A 17,569-nucleotide genomic window follows, 5' to 3' on the forward strand; every position below is an offset into this window, starting at 1 on the left:
ATGACTCATAGAGTGAAGGTCTGTAACTCGATGCACATAACTTAAATAATATTTTAAATAAACTGGGACAGTTTGGTTTTAAACATTATTTTAGCTCTTCCTTTGAAGAAAATTCCTCCTAACACCCAACTTACAGAGATTCATGAAAGTAGAGTTAATCTATATAAAAAGGAGAAAGAGGACATGAGAATTTTACCCCTTACACCACTCAAGCCTGTCTGTCCCCAAGGCTCTTCTAGAAAACTCTTAATTTTATTTAGAAGACAGATTTTCAAAATCCTGTTTCACAGAAACCAATGGGGCTTTGTAAGACTGAAAAAATTACTAATTATTCTAAAATGTCTGCCCTTAATCTGAATTCCACAGAGTGGACTTGTTTACTCACAGACCACAGGGAGGTTTTTTTCAGAACAAACAATTTGACAATTATGAAACCCCTTCAGCACCTCCCTCTCTGACTTGATAGTACTTGAGTATTTCCATTTTAAAAAGCCAATGGTCTGCTTTAGAGCATTTCAGAGGGAAGGCTGGAAGAAATGAACTGTTGTTCCCCATACAGCTGGTAAAGAGGAAATGCCAAAAGTTCTACATCTAAAAGGGGCAAGTAACCCCCTCTGTTCCTTCCTCCTTTTCTTCTTCTCTGCTTTCTTCCTCCTTTCTTCTTCCCTCCATCTTTCCTTCCATCCATCATTCACCCTTTCTTCCATCCATCATTCACCCTTCCTTCCTTCCTTCTTTCCTTCCTTCCTTCCTTTTCTCTTTCTCCTTTCCTTCTTTCCTTTTCCTTTTTCTTCCTTCCTTTCATTTCTCTTTCAACTATTTGAGGGTAACTTTGAGGAAGAAGCATCCTAAATACTCCACCTGATTTTAATGACACGGTTTGTCTGTTACTGAGAATAAACTTTTTCCAGTTTAGAAAGTGTGCTGAAATTCTCGCAGAGATCCCTGGAACTGCCATGGAGCCACTTAGGATGTGCACCACTGAGCCAGTGTCTGTGAGGTATTCCATCTTCTCTGACATGTAGTTCATGAAATGCATATAATGACATATTAAATCATTACATCAAGGGTTTTATAAAATATTATGGCAGTAATTATTACCATCATTAGCTCATGACTCTTACATATGCTGAATTCAGGAAAAGCATTAGAGAGTTCTTAACTATGAATTTTTGGATGAGTGATTTGAAAAGATGTGTCCATTAGCACAGACCACTCAACTGTGTATCTTCATCTTTAACAAGCATGCTTCAACCTTTGCTCCAGATAAACCAGGACTTCTTTCACTCCACATTCTAAACTTTTTCTTTTTTTCATTCTTAGTATCCAATTTTATTTCATCTCCACTTCTTGCATAACTACGTGTGCTCTGCCTTTGAATTTCTGCCTTAAGTTCTGCCTTCTCTGTCGTGTCTTATATGTCAGCTGAACTCAGTCTCTTCCCCTCCTGACTTCTAAGAGAACAACTGTTGAAAAACTTCACTGCTTTTAATTTAGCACCCATGATTTTCTACTTTGCTGTTTGGTTGTTTTACATGTGCAAGGTTTGACTCCCCTCATCCAACTCTTCTCCTTTTTACTCAAAAAGCAGTGATATACTATGTGCAGTAAATATAAATATTTGTAATTTATTATGTACCTAGAAATTATATATTGTATACATATATTATATTCATATGTATTAGTATATGTACATGTAGCATATACCTGTCAGGAGTAAAGCAGATATAAAAGTATTTGGTAGACAGAGTTAAATTCAGAACTATATAGGTTATGTCAATGAACAAGAAAAATAGCTTTTTAAAATAATTTACCATTTTCTAAAAGAGATAGTAACATGGGAAACCAAAAGTTAAGACCTAGTTTTCGTTCCTTCTCCATCCTTATTATACAATTCTTTAAAGACTTAACTATGGGACTGGGGATATGGCTCAGTTGGTAGAGTGCTTACCTAACATGCAAAAGGCCCTGGGTTCAATCCCTAGCACAACCAAAAAAAGAAAAAAAAAAAAAAAAGAAGACTTGACTATGTCCAAATCACCTATCAAATTCTGAAAATTTTCACCAAAGTATTTGTAATTTTTCAAAAACATTTGTTGATAAGCAATGAGCATACTTGTCCCTTTCCTAAAACTAATTTTTTTTAACAAGACTCTGAACCTTAGGTAAAGCTTTACGCAAGAGGTATTAACTTAGAAATAACAAGTAAAAAGTAAGTTAATGAGGGCTGAAAGTGGGGAACTGGAAAGTTTTTTTGAGCATTATGAACAAGAATACATGCACAATTGAGGGAGAGAACATGTATATTGTTAGAACAGCTTTTATTTAGCTGACATATCCCAGGCAAAACTATTTTTAGCTCTATACTCTTTTCTCTGTACTCTTTCAGCACCTTCTTTAACCCTATAATTAGTGTTTACCATCTAATTACTTGGTCATAATTTCTCTCCCACTAGATTATATACATTTTAAGGACAGGGATATGAGTTTTGGTATATTTTATTCTTCATACATAGGGCAGTGCTGCAAGTAATAAATTAGCAAGTAATTGAACAACTAAAAGAAGAAAGAGAGGAACAAAAATGTTTAAGAATAATATTTCTAGAGAAACAGCATCTTCCTAAGCTACCACCAACTATATCAGGTTTTCCAAAGATAAGGGAAGAAGAAAGGTATGACTACTTTAAAATTGGAGAAAGTCATTTCTGAACTCAGAACTTTGTTCCCATGTTTAATTTTTAGTTTGCTAGATTACATTGGTCTTTTCCATTAAACAAATGCTCTTAGTCTGGGATTGTGGCTCAGTGGTAGAGTGCTTGCCTAGCATGTGTGAGGCATTGGATTCGATTCTCAGCACTGCATACAAATAAATAAATAAAATTTCATCAACCACTAATAAAAATATTTTAAAAAAAAATTCTCAGGCATTTGGACAAAAGTAAAACCTTTTTAAAAATTAACAGCACTTTTGAATATAATGTGATGTCTTTTGTCAGACAAAAGCAGTTCTATTGGTTTCAGTTATTCTTATTTGGAGTTGTTTCACTGAAGTACAGAAAATATGTCCAGGCTATTTTTGTACATTCATATAACGAATACCAGTAAAGAAGTCATTCTGCAGATTTGACTCCTGAAATTTGTCATTGCTGAGATTTTAAGAAATGTTTCTACCATAATTGATCTTATGCACAATAAATATGGTGGTACTAAAAATCACATGAGCAAATTCCTCTTCAGAAACTCCTGCCATTGTGGGCAGTGACTGTAAAGTCAAATTCCTAAAGTTGATTTTAATTCTAGGATGGACTTTAGTGATGGAAGAAAAAAAAAAGATATTTCATCACATAAAGTTATAGATGCTTTTCCAACCCAGGTCACACTACTCTTCAAAATGAAAAGTTCTTTTACTATTTGACTTGAGGTGGCATGTTGACACTGTATCCTATTTCCAGGTGTCAATCGCAGTTGGAACAAAAAATAATTGTGTGCTCAATGTCAAACTTAAAACCCAATTTACAAAATCGCAAACAGAAGTATTTTATCGGAATGTTCTGCATATATTCTATATTCCACAGAGTGGTCTCAACAATAAAAGGAGTGCCTGTGAGGTTGAGTGTCACCAGAATGCTTCTCAAGCAGCCAATAGAGACACATTACCTTGAGGAATTTTCCACAATCCAAAGTTTGGCTCAGGGCCTTGGGAACTCTGAAACCTGATCTATTAGCACAGCTGGAGAAAATTCATATCTCAGAGATAGATTTATAGCTCAAAGAGCACAGGATACTACAGATTGATATCAAGATGCTAATATACTAATTTACAATAAGCACTAAAAGTCTCAGAAAGACTAGAACTCTCTGGAGGGCAGGCCAGCATATTCATTTTTAGTGGGGAGTCAAATCATAATCAGAAGGCTACCTGGGAACAGAAAAGTGGAGCAAAGGAAATACATTAAATAAATCAAATGCAAGACTAGAATTCAGATTCCAGTTCTACTACTTCCTTATTACCTTGATTCGTCACAATGAAGATAGGTAGGTGACACACACCTAGCAGCTGAAGGTCCACCTCCTCCAGGTGGCCTGGGCTGAGAGCTGTACATTGGCCTGGGTAGCTGATCAATCCTTCTGATGGGTCCACATCTCCTTCTGAAGACCCTCAGTTACCTACAGTAATGATGCTCTCTCTGCCAATGCTATTTAAAGGCATCATCGGATTCATCATCAGATTCATTCTTCTTTCCTTTTTTCTTTCTTTTTTTTGGTGGTTATTCTTGATTTTCTATTCACACCAGTACCACCAAATCACGTTTATATCCTCATCTTATGGCAAAATACTAACTGGCCCACTTACTCAAATCTGTCCCATTGTCTAATCCCAAAGATGACTAGTCTATTATTCTACCTTACATTATGGTTTCCTACATGTCTTATCTTCCGAACTTCATTCCTACCAAAAATTTTCAGTGACTTCAATTGCCTTTAGTCAAGTCCAAATTGCATAGCTTGCAATTCAAACTCTTTCATATCTGGGTCTGAATTATTATTATTTTTTTCTACTGTATGAACTCTCAGTTCTAGCCAAATCCCGTTTCCCATGAACACACCCAAATCCATGCTTTCACTCATTTCTGGGGTCAATTCAAATCTGCCTCCTCCATGAAGATATCCCTAAAAGTCCACATCTGAAATTTACCCTTTAATTTTTTAATTTGTTTGCCATTTGGTAGGTCTGAAAGTGAGTATCATACATGGATTTCCCATCTCCTCAATTAAGATATAAACTACTTAAGGATGATAACAATACATTTTGCCTTTTTTGTATCCTGTTTATTCATTATCTTGGTCTCAAGGGTGCTGAAGGAACAGATGCTAAGAACTGGCCCTGTCTTCTTGAAGGTAAAACTGCTGAACCCTTTCAGAGCCTAAGGTAGAGTTTGAAAAGTATTGTCCTTAACAAAAGAACTGCCTCTTAACATCCTTGGGTATTTGTAGTTCATGACTTTGGAGTAGTTCTATGCCTTTAGAATGATTTCACCAAATGAATGTCCTCCTCAACATCTATATTTGTCCTCTGCACTGTTTAATATTACATTGAAAACACCTTTCAATTCTTTTAAATCCCACTGTTATTCTCAAAGTATAGTGCTAGCTTTATAAATAGATGACCTCTGATATACAAAGATATTTAACAGCAAGAATGATACAAGAGATGGTTAAAAAGAAAAGAATAACAAAGAATAGGTAGGTCCTTTTAATATGATGCTGGGGTTGATGAATCTTCAGAGGTTAAAAAAATAGGTTCGTAAAGTTTATTGGAGTCACAAAGGGATCAAGAAGGAAATGTTTTAAGCTATTTTAACTACCACATAGCTTTTCAGCCTTCTGGTATGTAATCATACCTAGGTCTCAGTTGGTTGGAAAGTTTTTAAAAACTAACCTTTATTTGTCTGCTACAGTGAACTGTATTGCATTACTACTGAGAAAAACCAACAGCCTCTTTTATTTCAAACCAAAGTACTTCTGCTCAGGGGGAGGACATCTAGAATGTCAACAAGGTCTTTGATTATGAAAGACATGAAAACATGTACATCGTATTTTACTCCATGGAATTTGGCAACTCCACACAGATATTTTGGGGAGCAGTCTGGTTAAGCCTTGAGAGTAGGAATGAGATACCTAATTCAAAGTGGAATGAAGGTGATAATCTTTCCAAGGAAGGAGGAAATTGCAGGATTAAACAAAGATAACTGAACCTGATTAGTCAACCTAAAGATACAAATAAAATAAAAATAGCTTAATTGTAGTTTAAAAAAAAAAAGAGGCAGGGGAGAAAAAATTAAGCTAAATGGAAAAAGCAATATCCTAAGTAAGGAAGAATTTTTTTCTTAGCAGTAAGAGACTAAGAGTTTTTGTAAGTTACTTGATTAATTCTTCTAATATTAAAATAAAATTGTACACTAATTATGCTTGCACTGAAAAAAATTACATTTTCTGTTGCTAAATATATAGATTAATGTACGAGATTGGAAAGTAGAATTTTGTTGATTAGGTCTAACATTAAAAACAACACAAAGCTTCTTATAACTTCATTCCCATTTTAGATTTCCAGGAAAAGTGTTTTCTATTAGTATTGATTTCCTTCTTGACTATGTTTTGGGAGAAAATCCTAGAGGTCTAATATATCCTAAGATGGAATCAGAAGAATTGATGGGAATATGGGAGCCATTTCCTGCATAAGCCCACTAAGATCATTCTAAAGGGAGATGCTTCTCTTTCTTTCTGTCTCTGTCTCTCTGTCTCTACTTCTCTCTGTTGTTGTTTTGCTTGTGCTAGGCACATACTCTACCACTGTGCTACAACTCCAACTAGAACTGTCTCTTTTTATTTGTAAATATGAACAAAAAGGAGTATCCAAAGCCTCCTGTAAAACCCTTGCCAATACACTTTAAAAAGTTTCATTCTTTTTAGCCAGTATTTCAGTGTTCTATGTAAGGTAATACTCATAGTGCATATATAGTATTTGACTATGAAGTAATGACCTATAAGTTGTCTAAAGGAGTAAATTTTATCACCTTAAAATGGTATCGTTTAAAATCTAATTTTCTGTTTGCTGTTTTGCTCACACAAGTATCCCACTTGCCAACTGAACTTGTTATTTTTGGTTGGATGACATAGTAAAGATGTCATATTTAAATATTTATGCCTGTTTTGAAGCAGAGTTGTTAGGTAAGGATTGAATTTTGCCTATTTCCTCTGGATTTCATGTTCCCTATTAGAGTTTCATATTGGCATTAAGATTTTCCTCACTTTGAGCGAGTATATAAAGTCGTCACTTTGCACAAAAGCAATCTTCCTCAGAAAACATATACTCTATCTACTTCACATATCACAAAAGATTTTCCACTCAAGTTTCCATGTATTGATAGAGTAAGCTAGACTTTAAGATGAATTATGGACCAAATTGACAAAGAGTTTAAGAAGCCAAACTTTCTACTCTAAGTGCTTCTTTTTTTTTTTTTTAATTCTGTATTTTCTAATTATGTGACACTAAATTTTGATTATGAAAATTTAAATTGCTTTAGAGGTATTTAGCCTGTAAAATGTTCATGCATGCCTTGATTCACTTCAAATCAGAAATGAGCTGAAAGACTATAAGAAATTAAAATGTCATTTTTAAGCCCACCATCTGAATCATTTTTACTGTATAGAATAATGGTCCAATAGAATGTAAATGGTTTTACAACTTTTAAAGCATATGATTAATATCGCTGTTTTTCATTTCACCACACATTTCAATTTCTTCTAAGAAACATGGATGCGCTTGGCTGCACCCATAGAAAATTTGCTAAATCATGTTCCTCTCCTTTTATAATCAATTTTTCACAAACTGAGCAAAGCAATAACAATCCCTTTAGGAAAACACATGCCATAAGTCTTCCTTTTTTGTGTTTTATTTTAGAATTGAATTATAAAACTGTGTGAAATGAAATCTTGAAATCTCTTTTGAATAAAAATTATTTTATATAGTACTAAATATTTGATTTAAAATATTGTAATGCAGATTCAGGTCAAAGCACATTTGAAATGCAATCAGTAGCCTCTAAAACTATAACTTGGCAAATGAAATGTTTGAAGTTTTTAGATGCTTATTAATAGAAGGATATATATATATATATATATATATGAATAATAGTGTATTTCTATTAACCAATTTTGCAAGGATACCTTGATTTTAACCCATACATTCACACAGAAAAGTAATTTTCTTTATCATGATACTATGAAATGAGTGACAAGTATTTTTCTTAACAGAAGTTTACAAAATATTTACTTTGAAGCTGTCGATAAAGAAAGCATGTGATGTTCTCTTGGATTACAGATCAAATGATAGTTAAATTCAACTTGAAATGGGAGAGCATATCATCAACGTACCTTGTCCTTGGGTTACTCCATAAAACTCAGCTGCTATCCTTGCCGCTTCCTTGCGATTCCCTTTCACAATGTAGAAATGACTGAGGATGGCAAGACTGATTTTCACAAAAAGTTTAAAGCAGAAAAGTGAAAGTATTGTAAAGTAGACATTGGATAACTGTTGAGCAAATGGTCGACTTTCTTCTAACACCGACATTGCTGCAGAAGAATCTGCGGCAGTCTTTAGTTAGATCCAAGTCTCAACTGTGCCTGGCTCTGATCCGGGATGCTCCTGAACAGCTGGTCCTGAGGGAAGAAAATATCAGCTGGTAATGATGCCTACAGCTCAAAATATTTATACTGTCCATAAAAGTTCTTCGCAATCTCCTATTGGTCTGACAATATTCCATGGAAGCAACTGCATCACGTTTCACAAGACTCCTGACTTTCCGTTCTCAATATAAAATGATACACCACCTCTCTGCTCTGAATTTCAAGATCCAGATATTGAAATATAATCATGCCTATTGTTTCCTTTTTTGCTATCTAGTTATCAAGAACAATTTAAGTATCTGGGGGTCCCCATGGTTCATGTAAATAATATCACAATATTGAAAAGTCCTTCAATTCAAGGCTTTAAAATGGTCCTATTTGTGGACCATGAGCTAAATCAGCAAATAGGCCATAACTTGGATCTTAATGACTGCTCATCACACTAGTCAACTGTATTATTTTCATTGTTGGTTGGAAAAAAGAATTTTTCTTAAAAATAGTTAAACTGGATCATAGGTTAAGAACTTTACACTGTACATTTACCCAGGGAATGCTTTTAAAGTATCTTTTAAATATCAAGCATTTTTAAAAAAAATTTTTTAGTTGTAGATGAACACCTTTATTTAATTAATTAATTTATTTATATGCAGTGCTGAGGATTGAACCCAGTGATTCACATGTGCAAGGCAAGTGATCTATCACTGAGCCACAACTCCAGTCCCATATCAAGTATTTTTATAGATGTTTTGGGGAGATAAAGATGAATTTAACAGTTCCTGCCTCAAGGATCTCATAATCTGTAGGAGGAAACAGACAAGAAATCTGAAAAACACAATATAGGTATGGACAGGGTGTTTTGTGAGCAAAAAGAGGAAGAACCTAACCCCAATTTAAAAAAAAAAAAAAAGCAGAAAAGGCTTCCTGGGGATGTGGAACACGCAGAGGAATTATCACATGAACATGTGTGTCATCAAGAACGGCTTACACCAACAAAACATTGTATCTTTTAGGCCTAAAAACTTTGATAACCTCCGTTGATTTATTCATCAATGAAATGTAATTGTATGTGGAGTTATCCTTGAATGAGCTAGAGTCTAAAACAAAAAATAGAAAATATGAATAAAAATGTAGAGTGACAGTATTTTGGCACTTAAGTAAAAATAATGTCAAAGCACAAAATATGTTATATGGGGATTTTACTTATTTATTTATGAGCAGGTTTGGAGCCTATTACCTGTTGTATACCCAATTCTGAGAAATTTCAAAGTAACAGGTAACAAAGACATAAGAAAACAAGAGTGGCTCTTCTTGGAAAAAGGAGTACATCTTGATGGATCACACTGGGATGAGCTGTGTGCTTATCTGCCTTGATGTATACTTTGATCCTATGAGACTTTTCTGATTAGACTGATTTATATGAAATATTCCTATGACCAGGGATAAATAGCTGATAACTAAATTCATCAAATGAAGCAGGCTGCTTTTTTCCCCCAATGAATGAGTGGTTCCCAGTAAAATAAATCAGACTAACATAGTAGAAGAAAATCATCAATCTCTTCATGAAAATGGCCCTTGGTGTTGTTTTCGAATGCAGAATTTTAGCTGAACAGTCCATAATTGGATCCATTGTGCCATTTCATATGTGCTTTGGAAATCAGTGAAAACTATCTTCAAAGTATTGGAGATAAATGAACTGCATGTTCCTTTCTCTGCATGTTCCATGTTCTCAGTGTCACAGGGTTGACACTGTGTTGGGTAGATGAATACAGATGACTACGCTGCCGTGAGTGTTCCCTCTGGCAGGATAATGCCTGACCACACACTGGAGAGGCATTCTTGTGGACAGCTGGGTCATCACAATGCTCTGAGTCACCGCGTGACTTCCACTCCAGTGCTTTAGAATCAGAAATAAACCCGCCTTAGTCACACATCTAAGTGCCTGGCTAAGGTTTCACTCCTTTCTCTTTACCAGTAAGTGCTATTATAAATAATCATGTCCACATCAGTTAATCAGGAGCCTGGATTCTTTGAGGCTAAGAAACACTTCTATTTCACTAAAGCTGCTGTCATTTGTGCATTAAGTATACATCTTCACAGTTTTGTTAGCAGGAAAAATACTACTACATGATCTTCAGGTTTTCATATCAAGATGTCAGGTTTTATTTTCATGAATTCCTTGATTTCCACTTCAATTTTTCTGTGGTGGCACTCTCCTTCAGCAAATTTTACCATCTCTAAGTCTGTTAATTAAATGTAAGGCCAAATCAAATAACTCACAGTGAGTAAACTCATCAACTGCAAATCAGATACTCTTTTTGTATTAAAGAAATTTCCAAATAATAATACATTGAATAACTCTGTTAATACTTAAAAAGACACACAAAAATATTGTGCATCTGTTTTCCTGACATAAGCATTTTTTCTTTTTCTTTCTTTGTACCAGGGATTGAACCAAGTGTGCACTGACTAAACCACATCCCCAGCTCTTCTGATATTTTCTTTTGAGACAGGGCCTCACTAAGTTGCTTAGGACCTTGATAAGTTGCTGAGGCTGGTTTTGAACTTCAGTTCTTCCTGCCTCAGTGCAACCCCCTTGCCCCAGAACCCTCATCCAGTCATTGGGATTATAGACGGATGTGTGCTATCACTTGGCCTGACATTAATATTTTCTTTAAAAATAAAATAATTATTAGTAATTTAAGTAATTATAAGTGCTCTTATAATTTACCTTTTTGAGAGGATGGGGTAGAGGGATTTTTATTGATTCTCACTGTACCTCCCAACTTTCTTAGTAGTTCAGTTTTATTCAATCAAACTAAAATGTAGAAATTGAGCACAACATGGTGCTACTAGAAAGAATGACATGGGAGAAATTTAAAATATAGGAAAAAATCATCTTTTGGAGGTCACATATGTGTGTATCTATGTATGTATATGTACACATACATTTCTATTTTATTGTGTCTTGGGGGGGGTCTTACTGTTTTAAAGGTGGAAAAGCTGAGCTTATAGATCTTAGTGACTTACAAACGGTAACTATAGGCCACAACACTATTTGAACATAGTTTTATCTTTAATCAGATGCTCAAGTTGCATTTAACACTTTCCATGTTTAAGCACTTATAATCTGACTGAGCAAGTACAATTCACACCTCTAAAGACTGAGATAGTCGCATAGATTCTCACAAAAGTGTGTACATGCACACATTACATTTTATTTAATTAGGCACCTAAATTAGTGAGGTAGGCTATATACATGCTATGATGATTAAAAAAGACAGAACCTTGTATGTCTACAACAAATGGGAATGTTTCATGATGTGGCCAATATTTTTGGACCATTCAAAGCTAAGAGTCAGTGTGTGACCCCCATTTAAACAACAGACAGGAAACCAAAAGGGCAGTCAAATGTCAGTACATTAAACATAGTGTTTGAAGTAGGGTCAAATGACTATAGTGCTTGAAGTAGGGTCAAATGACAAAGCAGGAGCTCAGAGGATAAGACTAAAGAAAAGAATATTAGGTCTGGCCAGGAGTTCAGGGATGACATTTAACTCAGTATTCTGATAGATAATAGAGTGGGAATCAGGACATCAGTGTCAAGAGGGTGAGCCTCTAAAGCAATTTCCAAAAGAAGAAGAAGAAGAAAAAAAAAAGGCTCCTTGGCTTTCTCCTGGTCTGCCCTTTCTAGGTACAGTCTGTTTCTCAACATCATATACAGGTATCAGAGAAGTCACTATAAGGTCAACCATTCTTTCAGGTCTCTTGTCACTCTTCTCCTTTAGAATCCTAGGGTATTACCAAAATTGGCCATTTTCAAAAAAATTATGTGAGGAACTTAGTTTCATGTCCTTCACAAGTTGAGTAGGATAACATCTTTCAAATGTGACCAGATTATCCTTTAAATTCTTTAAAAAAAAATTATCACCTGAGATTGTGCAGCTTCCTTGACTTCCTTGAGTAATGATTCAAGTTATTAGCTTGAAAAGGTCAATGGGAAATAATAACAATTGCTGGTTGCTAGTGTCTTATGATTGATAAGTCATAGCATAAGCAAAACTTTTCTTTTTAAAGAAATGTGATCACTTACTCTCTGGTAGAAATGCAAAGTCTCTGATTCAATTTTTAAAACTTGCTATCCACCACTGCCAAAAAACATAGGGACACACTTCAAACAGCAAGTTGATAATGTTCAGCACACGGCAGGGATCTTCCCAGACTCAGAACAGGGTTGCCGAGGATGACATATTCACAGTGAATGCAAACTGAGAGAATCATTTACCCATAAATTTGAAAAGTCAATGATAGCTGATAGCACAAAAGGGAAAAATCACCCAAGTTGTTATTGGCAACAAAATAGGTCACTATTGGTCTTAAATCACCATTGGGAGGGAAAAAACAACCTTTTTTGGTTGTTTCATGAAATCTCTGAGAGAAAAATAAAAGCAAATGAGACCCTCAGGTATTTAAAATACACTGGAGCCTTAGGTGTTTAGGACATGCAGGAATTTGAAATAAAAACACTTCAAGTTGAGTTTCTTAAAGCAAAATAATAACTGGAATTTAGTCTTATCTGCATTTGGTATATTCTGTTCATCTTAACGTACCCAAAACCTGTGCTCATGGAAATATCTCACTTCATAAAGGTTGCAAAGCACATTATCATAATTCCTGGTACAAATTTAGACATTATGACATCATGCTTCTGTCATAAACGATACCACAGCACAAGCGTAGGCACCAAAGCCTTGGGTTCCTATTAGTTATCCTTAATTATTGCATTGTCATAGAGATTGTAAATATCATAATAATTATTACTTATGTTGCTTGTGGGAAGAGTATGGGTAAGAACTATTCTACTTTGCTTGACTATACATCTTGTGGGTGAATGCTTGTGTTTAGCCAATGACCATAGTTTTCATATAATGGAACAAAATAATAATTTCTGCTAGCATTATGATATTTCTTTAAAAATATCTATCCACAAAGTTGTCATTAATAACTTTCCATTGCATTCAGGTTCTCTGGGGAATCTCAGACTTTCTCCAAGTGACAAAACAGACTCTATCCTAAAAATGGAGTCCTATAAAATATCACCATTGTGATCTGCCCTAAGTAGATGTTGCCCAAGGTTAAACGCGCTTTAGTCCTCTATGTGTAGTCCAGGAAAACTTGTCTGAAAGCTGGTAGCTCTTCATATTTAAAGGTTTAAAAGCTAGATTCTCTTTTTTTTATTATTTAATATACATTTATTAAATACTATGTGTCACACACTATTCTAGACATTTCACCTATTACAATAGAGTTTTTTAGGTTTTTGGTTTTTTGAAACCCCAGTATTTCTTTTCTTTCTTCCTTTCTTTGGAGTGGGGGTTGGTACTAGAGATTGAACCCAGGGTTACTCTTACCACTCATCTACATCCCAAGTTCTTTTATTTTTTATTTTTGAGACAGGTTCTTGCTAAATTGCTGAGGCTGAACTCGAACTTGCAATCCTTCTGCCTCAGCCTCTGGAGTAGCTGAGATTACAGGTTTGTGCCACCTATCCCAGCCCAGCATTTCTTTAAACCTCAGTCCATGTACTTCATCTCCTGGATTCTGGGAGGGATGCTTGACCAAATGAGGCCAATGAAAGATATTTCTGATGGAGTTTTAGAAAAGGTCCTCTGAGTCTACAGGGAAGGAGAAAATGCAAGTCCTAAATTAAAAGATGTTAGGAGCTGTCTCTGATAGTAAAGAAATAGCTTGCTGAGGAATTAAGCCAATACAAAGAAAGTGCAGTCAAGATGTGGAAAGGCATGATCATGGTGATTTCATTTGAGCTCCTGGATCTAGTTGAACCTGAAACAGCTGGATCTGACACTAGGAGGACTTTGATAGTAATGTAAAATAATAAATCCCTTTTTCATTGTTGTCAACCCAATTTGAATTCAGGGATTTTTCACTTGAATAGAAAACATCTTGATATATTTATATTTTCTGGAGTCATTATAAAGAAATCATGAAGTAGATATTATTATCCTTTCTAACAGGTGAGAAAACAGACACTGAAGAAAACAAGTGATTCGTAAAGAGATTATACGTCTTGAAGTGTATGTTCGACCCAGGTATTTTCTCACTGTCATTCTTCTCAGGTTATTTTTCAAACATTAGAGCTGAAACATTCATGTTGTCTGGTTTACCACGGTCCTGTTCTACCACACCCTGTGATTCACAGCTCACAATTGTGCCATGTGTGGCTTATAAATAGCTTTTGGCTAAATGTTTGTGTATTTCATTGGGCTGAAGCTAATAGACGCTACTTATGTCTTTTGTGACTAAGAATTTGTTCTAATCATCTTATTTTAACTAGCAACATATTTAAAAGACAATATTAAGGAAAACCTTTCTGTGTGCCACATGATGAAGATCAAAGCATGGGACCATACTAATAGAGGAATAATGTCACAATGATCCTTATAAGAAATTGCAGCAGAGAAATTTGATAAGTATTTTAGACTTTTTAGAAATTAATAATTATAATTTCCACTAAGTGATAAAATATATCATTTACCCCAGAAATTGGCAAGTTGGCTACTAAAATAGGAGTCTATGAATGACCCCATTTAGGATCTAAAGATTAGAGTTTCTTTATCATAGGTACTAACTTGTGTGCTCTTTGTTCAAATTTATTTATAATTTCAACTATGAATTTCAGAGAAAAATCGTATTTTAAGTATATTCTCACTAGACTTAAAAATCTAATACTCTTCTTATAAAAATAAAAAAGCAATATTAGTATGTAGTTCACCTTTCCCCAGTGATTTATATAGTCAGCTTTGTATTCTTCATATTTCCAGTTCCCTGCAGCCTTCAGTCCCATAGAAAATTAGCCTCCAAACATGTGTAGAGGCCATGGTGTAGAGTCTGCCAGTGGTCCAACATCCAGCCTCTGTCTGTTCCCTGCTCATCTCTGGTGCTTCTGGCTTAGAAAAGCAAGGCAAGTAATATTCATGCCTTAGCTGGTAATATTCATAATGTGCCTTCTAACCATCTTCATACTTGTAGGCAGTAATATAAACCTAGATGTGGGAGCATGCCAACTTCCTGGGGTAGGCAGTATCTGGCTGATTCACCTTCCTGATCCCTTGCATCCAGGTAACAAGGAGGCAAAATCAATTGGTCCACCTGTTAATGGAAGAGAAAATGAGCTGGTTTCATCTTTTCCCTGTTTAGTTCCTAAGAAGAAATCGTATGTGAAAAGGACATTAAATATCCAATTTTCCTCTAATATGAGATAATTTACCCAAGACGGTAGAATATAACTTAAGTGCAAGTACTAATCTGACCTTGATTCAGTGATCTTAAATGAATCAGTAATGTCCTTGTGCCTCCATTTCCTCGTTTGTTTGAGAAGCTCCATAAGCCTATAATCCCAGCCACTTGGAAGTTGAGGCAGGAGGATGGCAAGTTCAAGGCCATTCTTAGCAAATCAGCAAGGTCCTTGGCAACTTAGAGAGACCTTGTCTCAAAAGTAAGTAAACAAATAGAAGTGGGGATATAGTTCAGTGGTATATCTCCTCTGGTTCAATGCTGAAAATTAAAATAAAATTAAAAATTAAAGGGGCTGGGGATATAGCTCAGTTGGTAGAGTGCTTGCCTCATAAGCACAAGGCCCTGGGTTCAATCCCCAGCACCACAAAAAAAAAAAAAAAAAAAAAAAAAAAAAATTAAAAACCTCACAATTAAAAGGTCTACCTCGCATGTTGTGAGGTTTAAATGCAATAATTCGTATTAAGCACTGCCACAGGTACAAGCTCAGAAAAATATTAACTATACTGTAATGATTTCATTACTTTGTTACTCAGATTGTTTAAATTAGACCTTTGTATACTAGGCACTAAAATTTTGCTGTGTGATTTGTTCACTGAAATATCCTACTTGCAGTAATACAGTACCCACTGCTTATTGTAGACATGTAGTCACAGAAAAGAAATATACTAGACCTCCTGGTGTTAGACAGTATGTCCATTTCTACAACCAAATTAATAAACAATGTAATATACAAAACAAATGATAGATCATTTGCTTTAATGATGTGAAAGATGGTTATAACTTTCAGGGAATTTAATCATCACACAAATCTAATACTCTTCTTGTAAAAATAAAAAAGCAATATTAGTATGTAGTTCACCTTTCCCCAGTGATTTTTTTTTTCTTTTAAACTTTCCCAGGCCTCAGGACAAAGATACTCAACAGTTTGGGATACACCATGAAGACAGAAGATATCATAAAGTTGAGAGATGAAGCTGATCTCACACTGGCATTCCTGGCTTCTGGTTTAAGAAATTGTGTGTCTAAGGCTTGCAAAGTCCTACCTGAAGATGTGGCACTGGCCATGATAATAAAAATGGTATCAGCTACATGTATTTTGTTATATGTTATCGTGACTCTAATCTGGCCCATGAATTAATTGAAATTATACTGGTAGGAGACTGAAGACAGGGGTACCTCCATGGCCATCTTAAAACCAGATCATTTGCTCCCATGAGCATCTAGCAACTACTATTAGGTATGTCCCAGGTAATCAGGGTAAGTTGGCAAAGGTGCTATGACAAAGTCTTTAGGAATATCACTTTAGAATATGTTAACTTGGGCAGGCTTTTTAATTTCTCTGACCCTGTTTTCTCATTTATAGAAACAGAATAAGTGCAGTCTCACAGACTTGTAGGAGTATATGAAAATCTGCCTTGTTGTTTTGTTTAATTTCCTCTTAAAGGCAACTCCTCAACTTGTGAACCCCTGATTTGATTGCCCTCCCCCACCCAGCAATAACTCAGACTCTTTCTGCTAATAAAGAAGTGCAACCTGCTTCTCTGATTTTGGCAAGTCAAGATGTGGCCCCTTCTTTTTATACATGTTTCATGAGTGCTTCCCATGTGCCAGGCACCGTTGGATACTGAGGACACAACTGTGAACAGGCAGGTGCTTTGATGACATTAAACCTGACATCAGCTCACTTAGTCTGGACTTGAAACAAATAAAATATTTATTTTTTTAACAATTGATTTTTCTCTCAATTTTGCAATTTGTTTTGCTTTTTTTCTTTATTTGCTGCCTAGAATGCCAAATCAACAACAACAACAACAAAAAAAAAACCAAGAGATTTCATATGACCACCAACCTCAGCATTAGTTTAGCATTTATATTTTTTATTTGTCTTTCTCATTTGGTGCTTGAATAATTCTCAAGTTTTTTTTTGTTTGTTTTTTGTTTTTGTTTTGTTTTGTTTTGTTTTTCCCTTCACTTAAGAGTTTGGTTTTGCTTTTTCATGGCAATTATCTCCCAGATTGGTCGGGGTAAATTTTCTATGGAGAGCTCCCCCACCTGGTCTTAGTCTGTT

General features: G+C 35.1%; 1 protein-coding gene, 1 long non-coding RNA gene and 1 other non-coding gene across 3 annotated transcripts in view; 2 read left to right on the plus strand and 1 right to left on the minus strand.

Annotated features, from left to right (window-relative positions):
• Asb5 (ankyrin repeat and SOCS box containing 5) overlaps positions 1-8,234 on the minus strand; it is a 47,241-nt gene extending 39,007 nt beyond the window's left edge. Inside the window, exon 1 of the mRNA XM_047549980.1 lies at positions 7,936-8,234. Coding sequence (XP_047405936.1) covers positions 7,936-8,131 — 196 coding nt within the window. The 5' untranslated portion in view covers positions 8,132-8,234. The remainder of the gene's footprint in view (positions 1-7,935) is intronic.
• On the plus strand, positions 911-16,829 carry LOC124983077 (uncharacterized). Its single transcript, XR_007108348.1, has 3 exons — positions 911-1,000; positions 14,220-14,294; positions 16,401-16,829. It is a non-coding gene; the product is annotated as an uncharacterized LOC124983077 (long non-coding RNA).
• Positions 15,795-15,868, plus strand: Trnam-cau (transfer RNA methionine (anticodon CAU)). The gene has a single exon. It is a non-coding gene; the product is annotated as a tRNA-Met (tRNA).
• Positions 16,830-17,569: the final 740 nt, after the last annotated feature.

This window comes from Sciurus carolinensis, chromosome 4 (assembly GCF_902686445.1).
Source record: "Sciurus carolinensis chromosome 4, mSciCar1.2, whole genome shotgun sequence".
NCBI classification, from domain to species: Eukaryota; Metazoa; Chordata; class Mammalia; order Rodentia; family Sciuridae; genus Sciurus; species Sciurus carolinensis.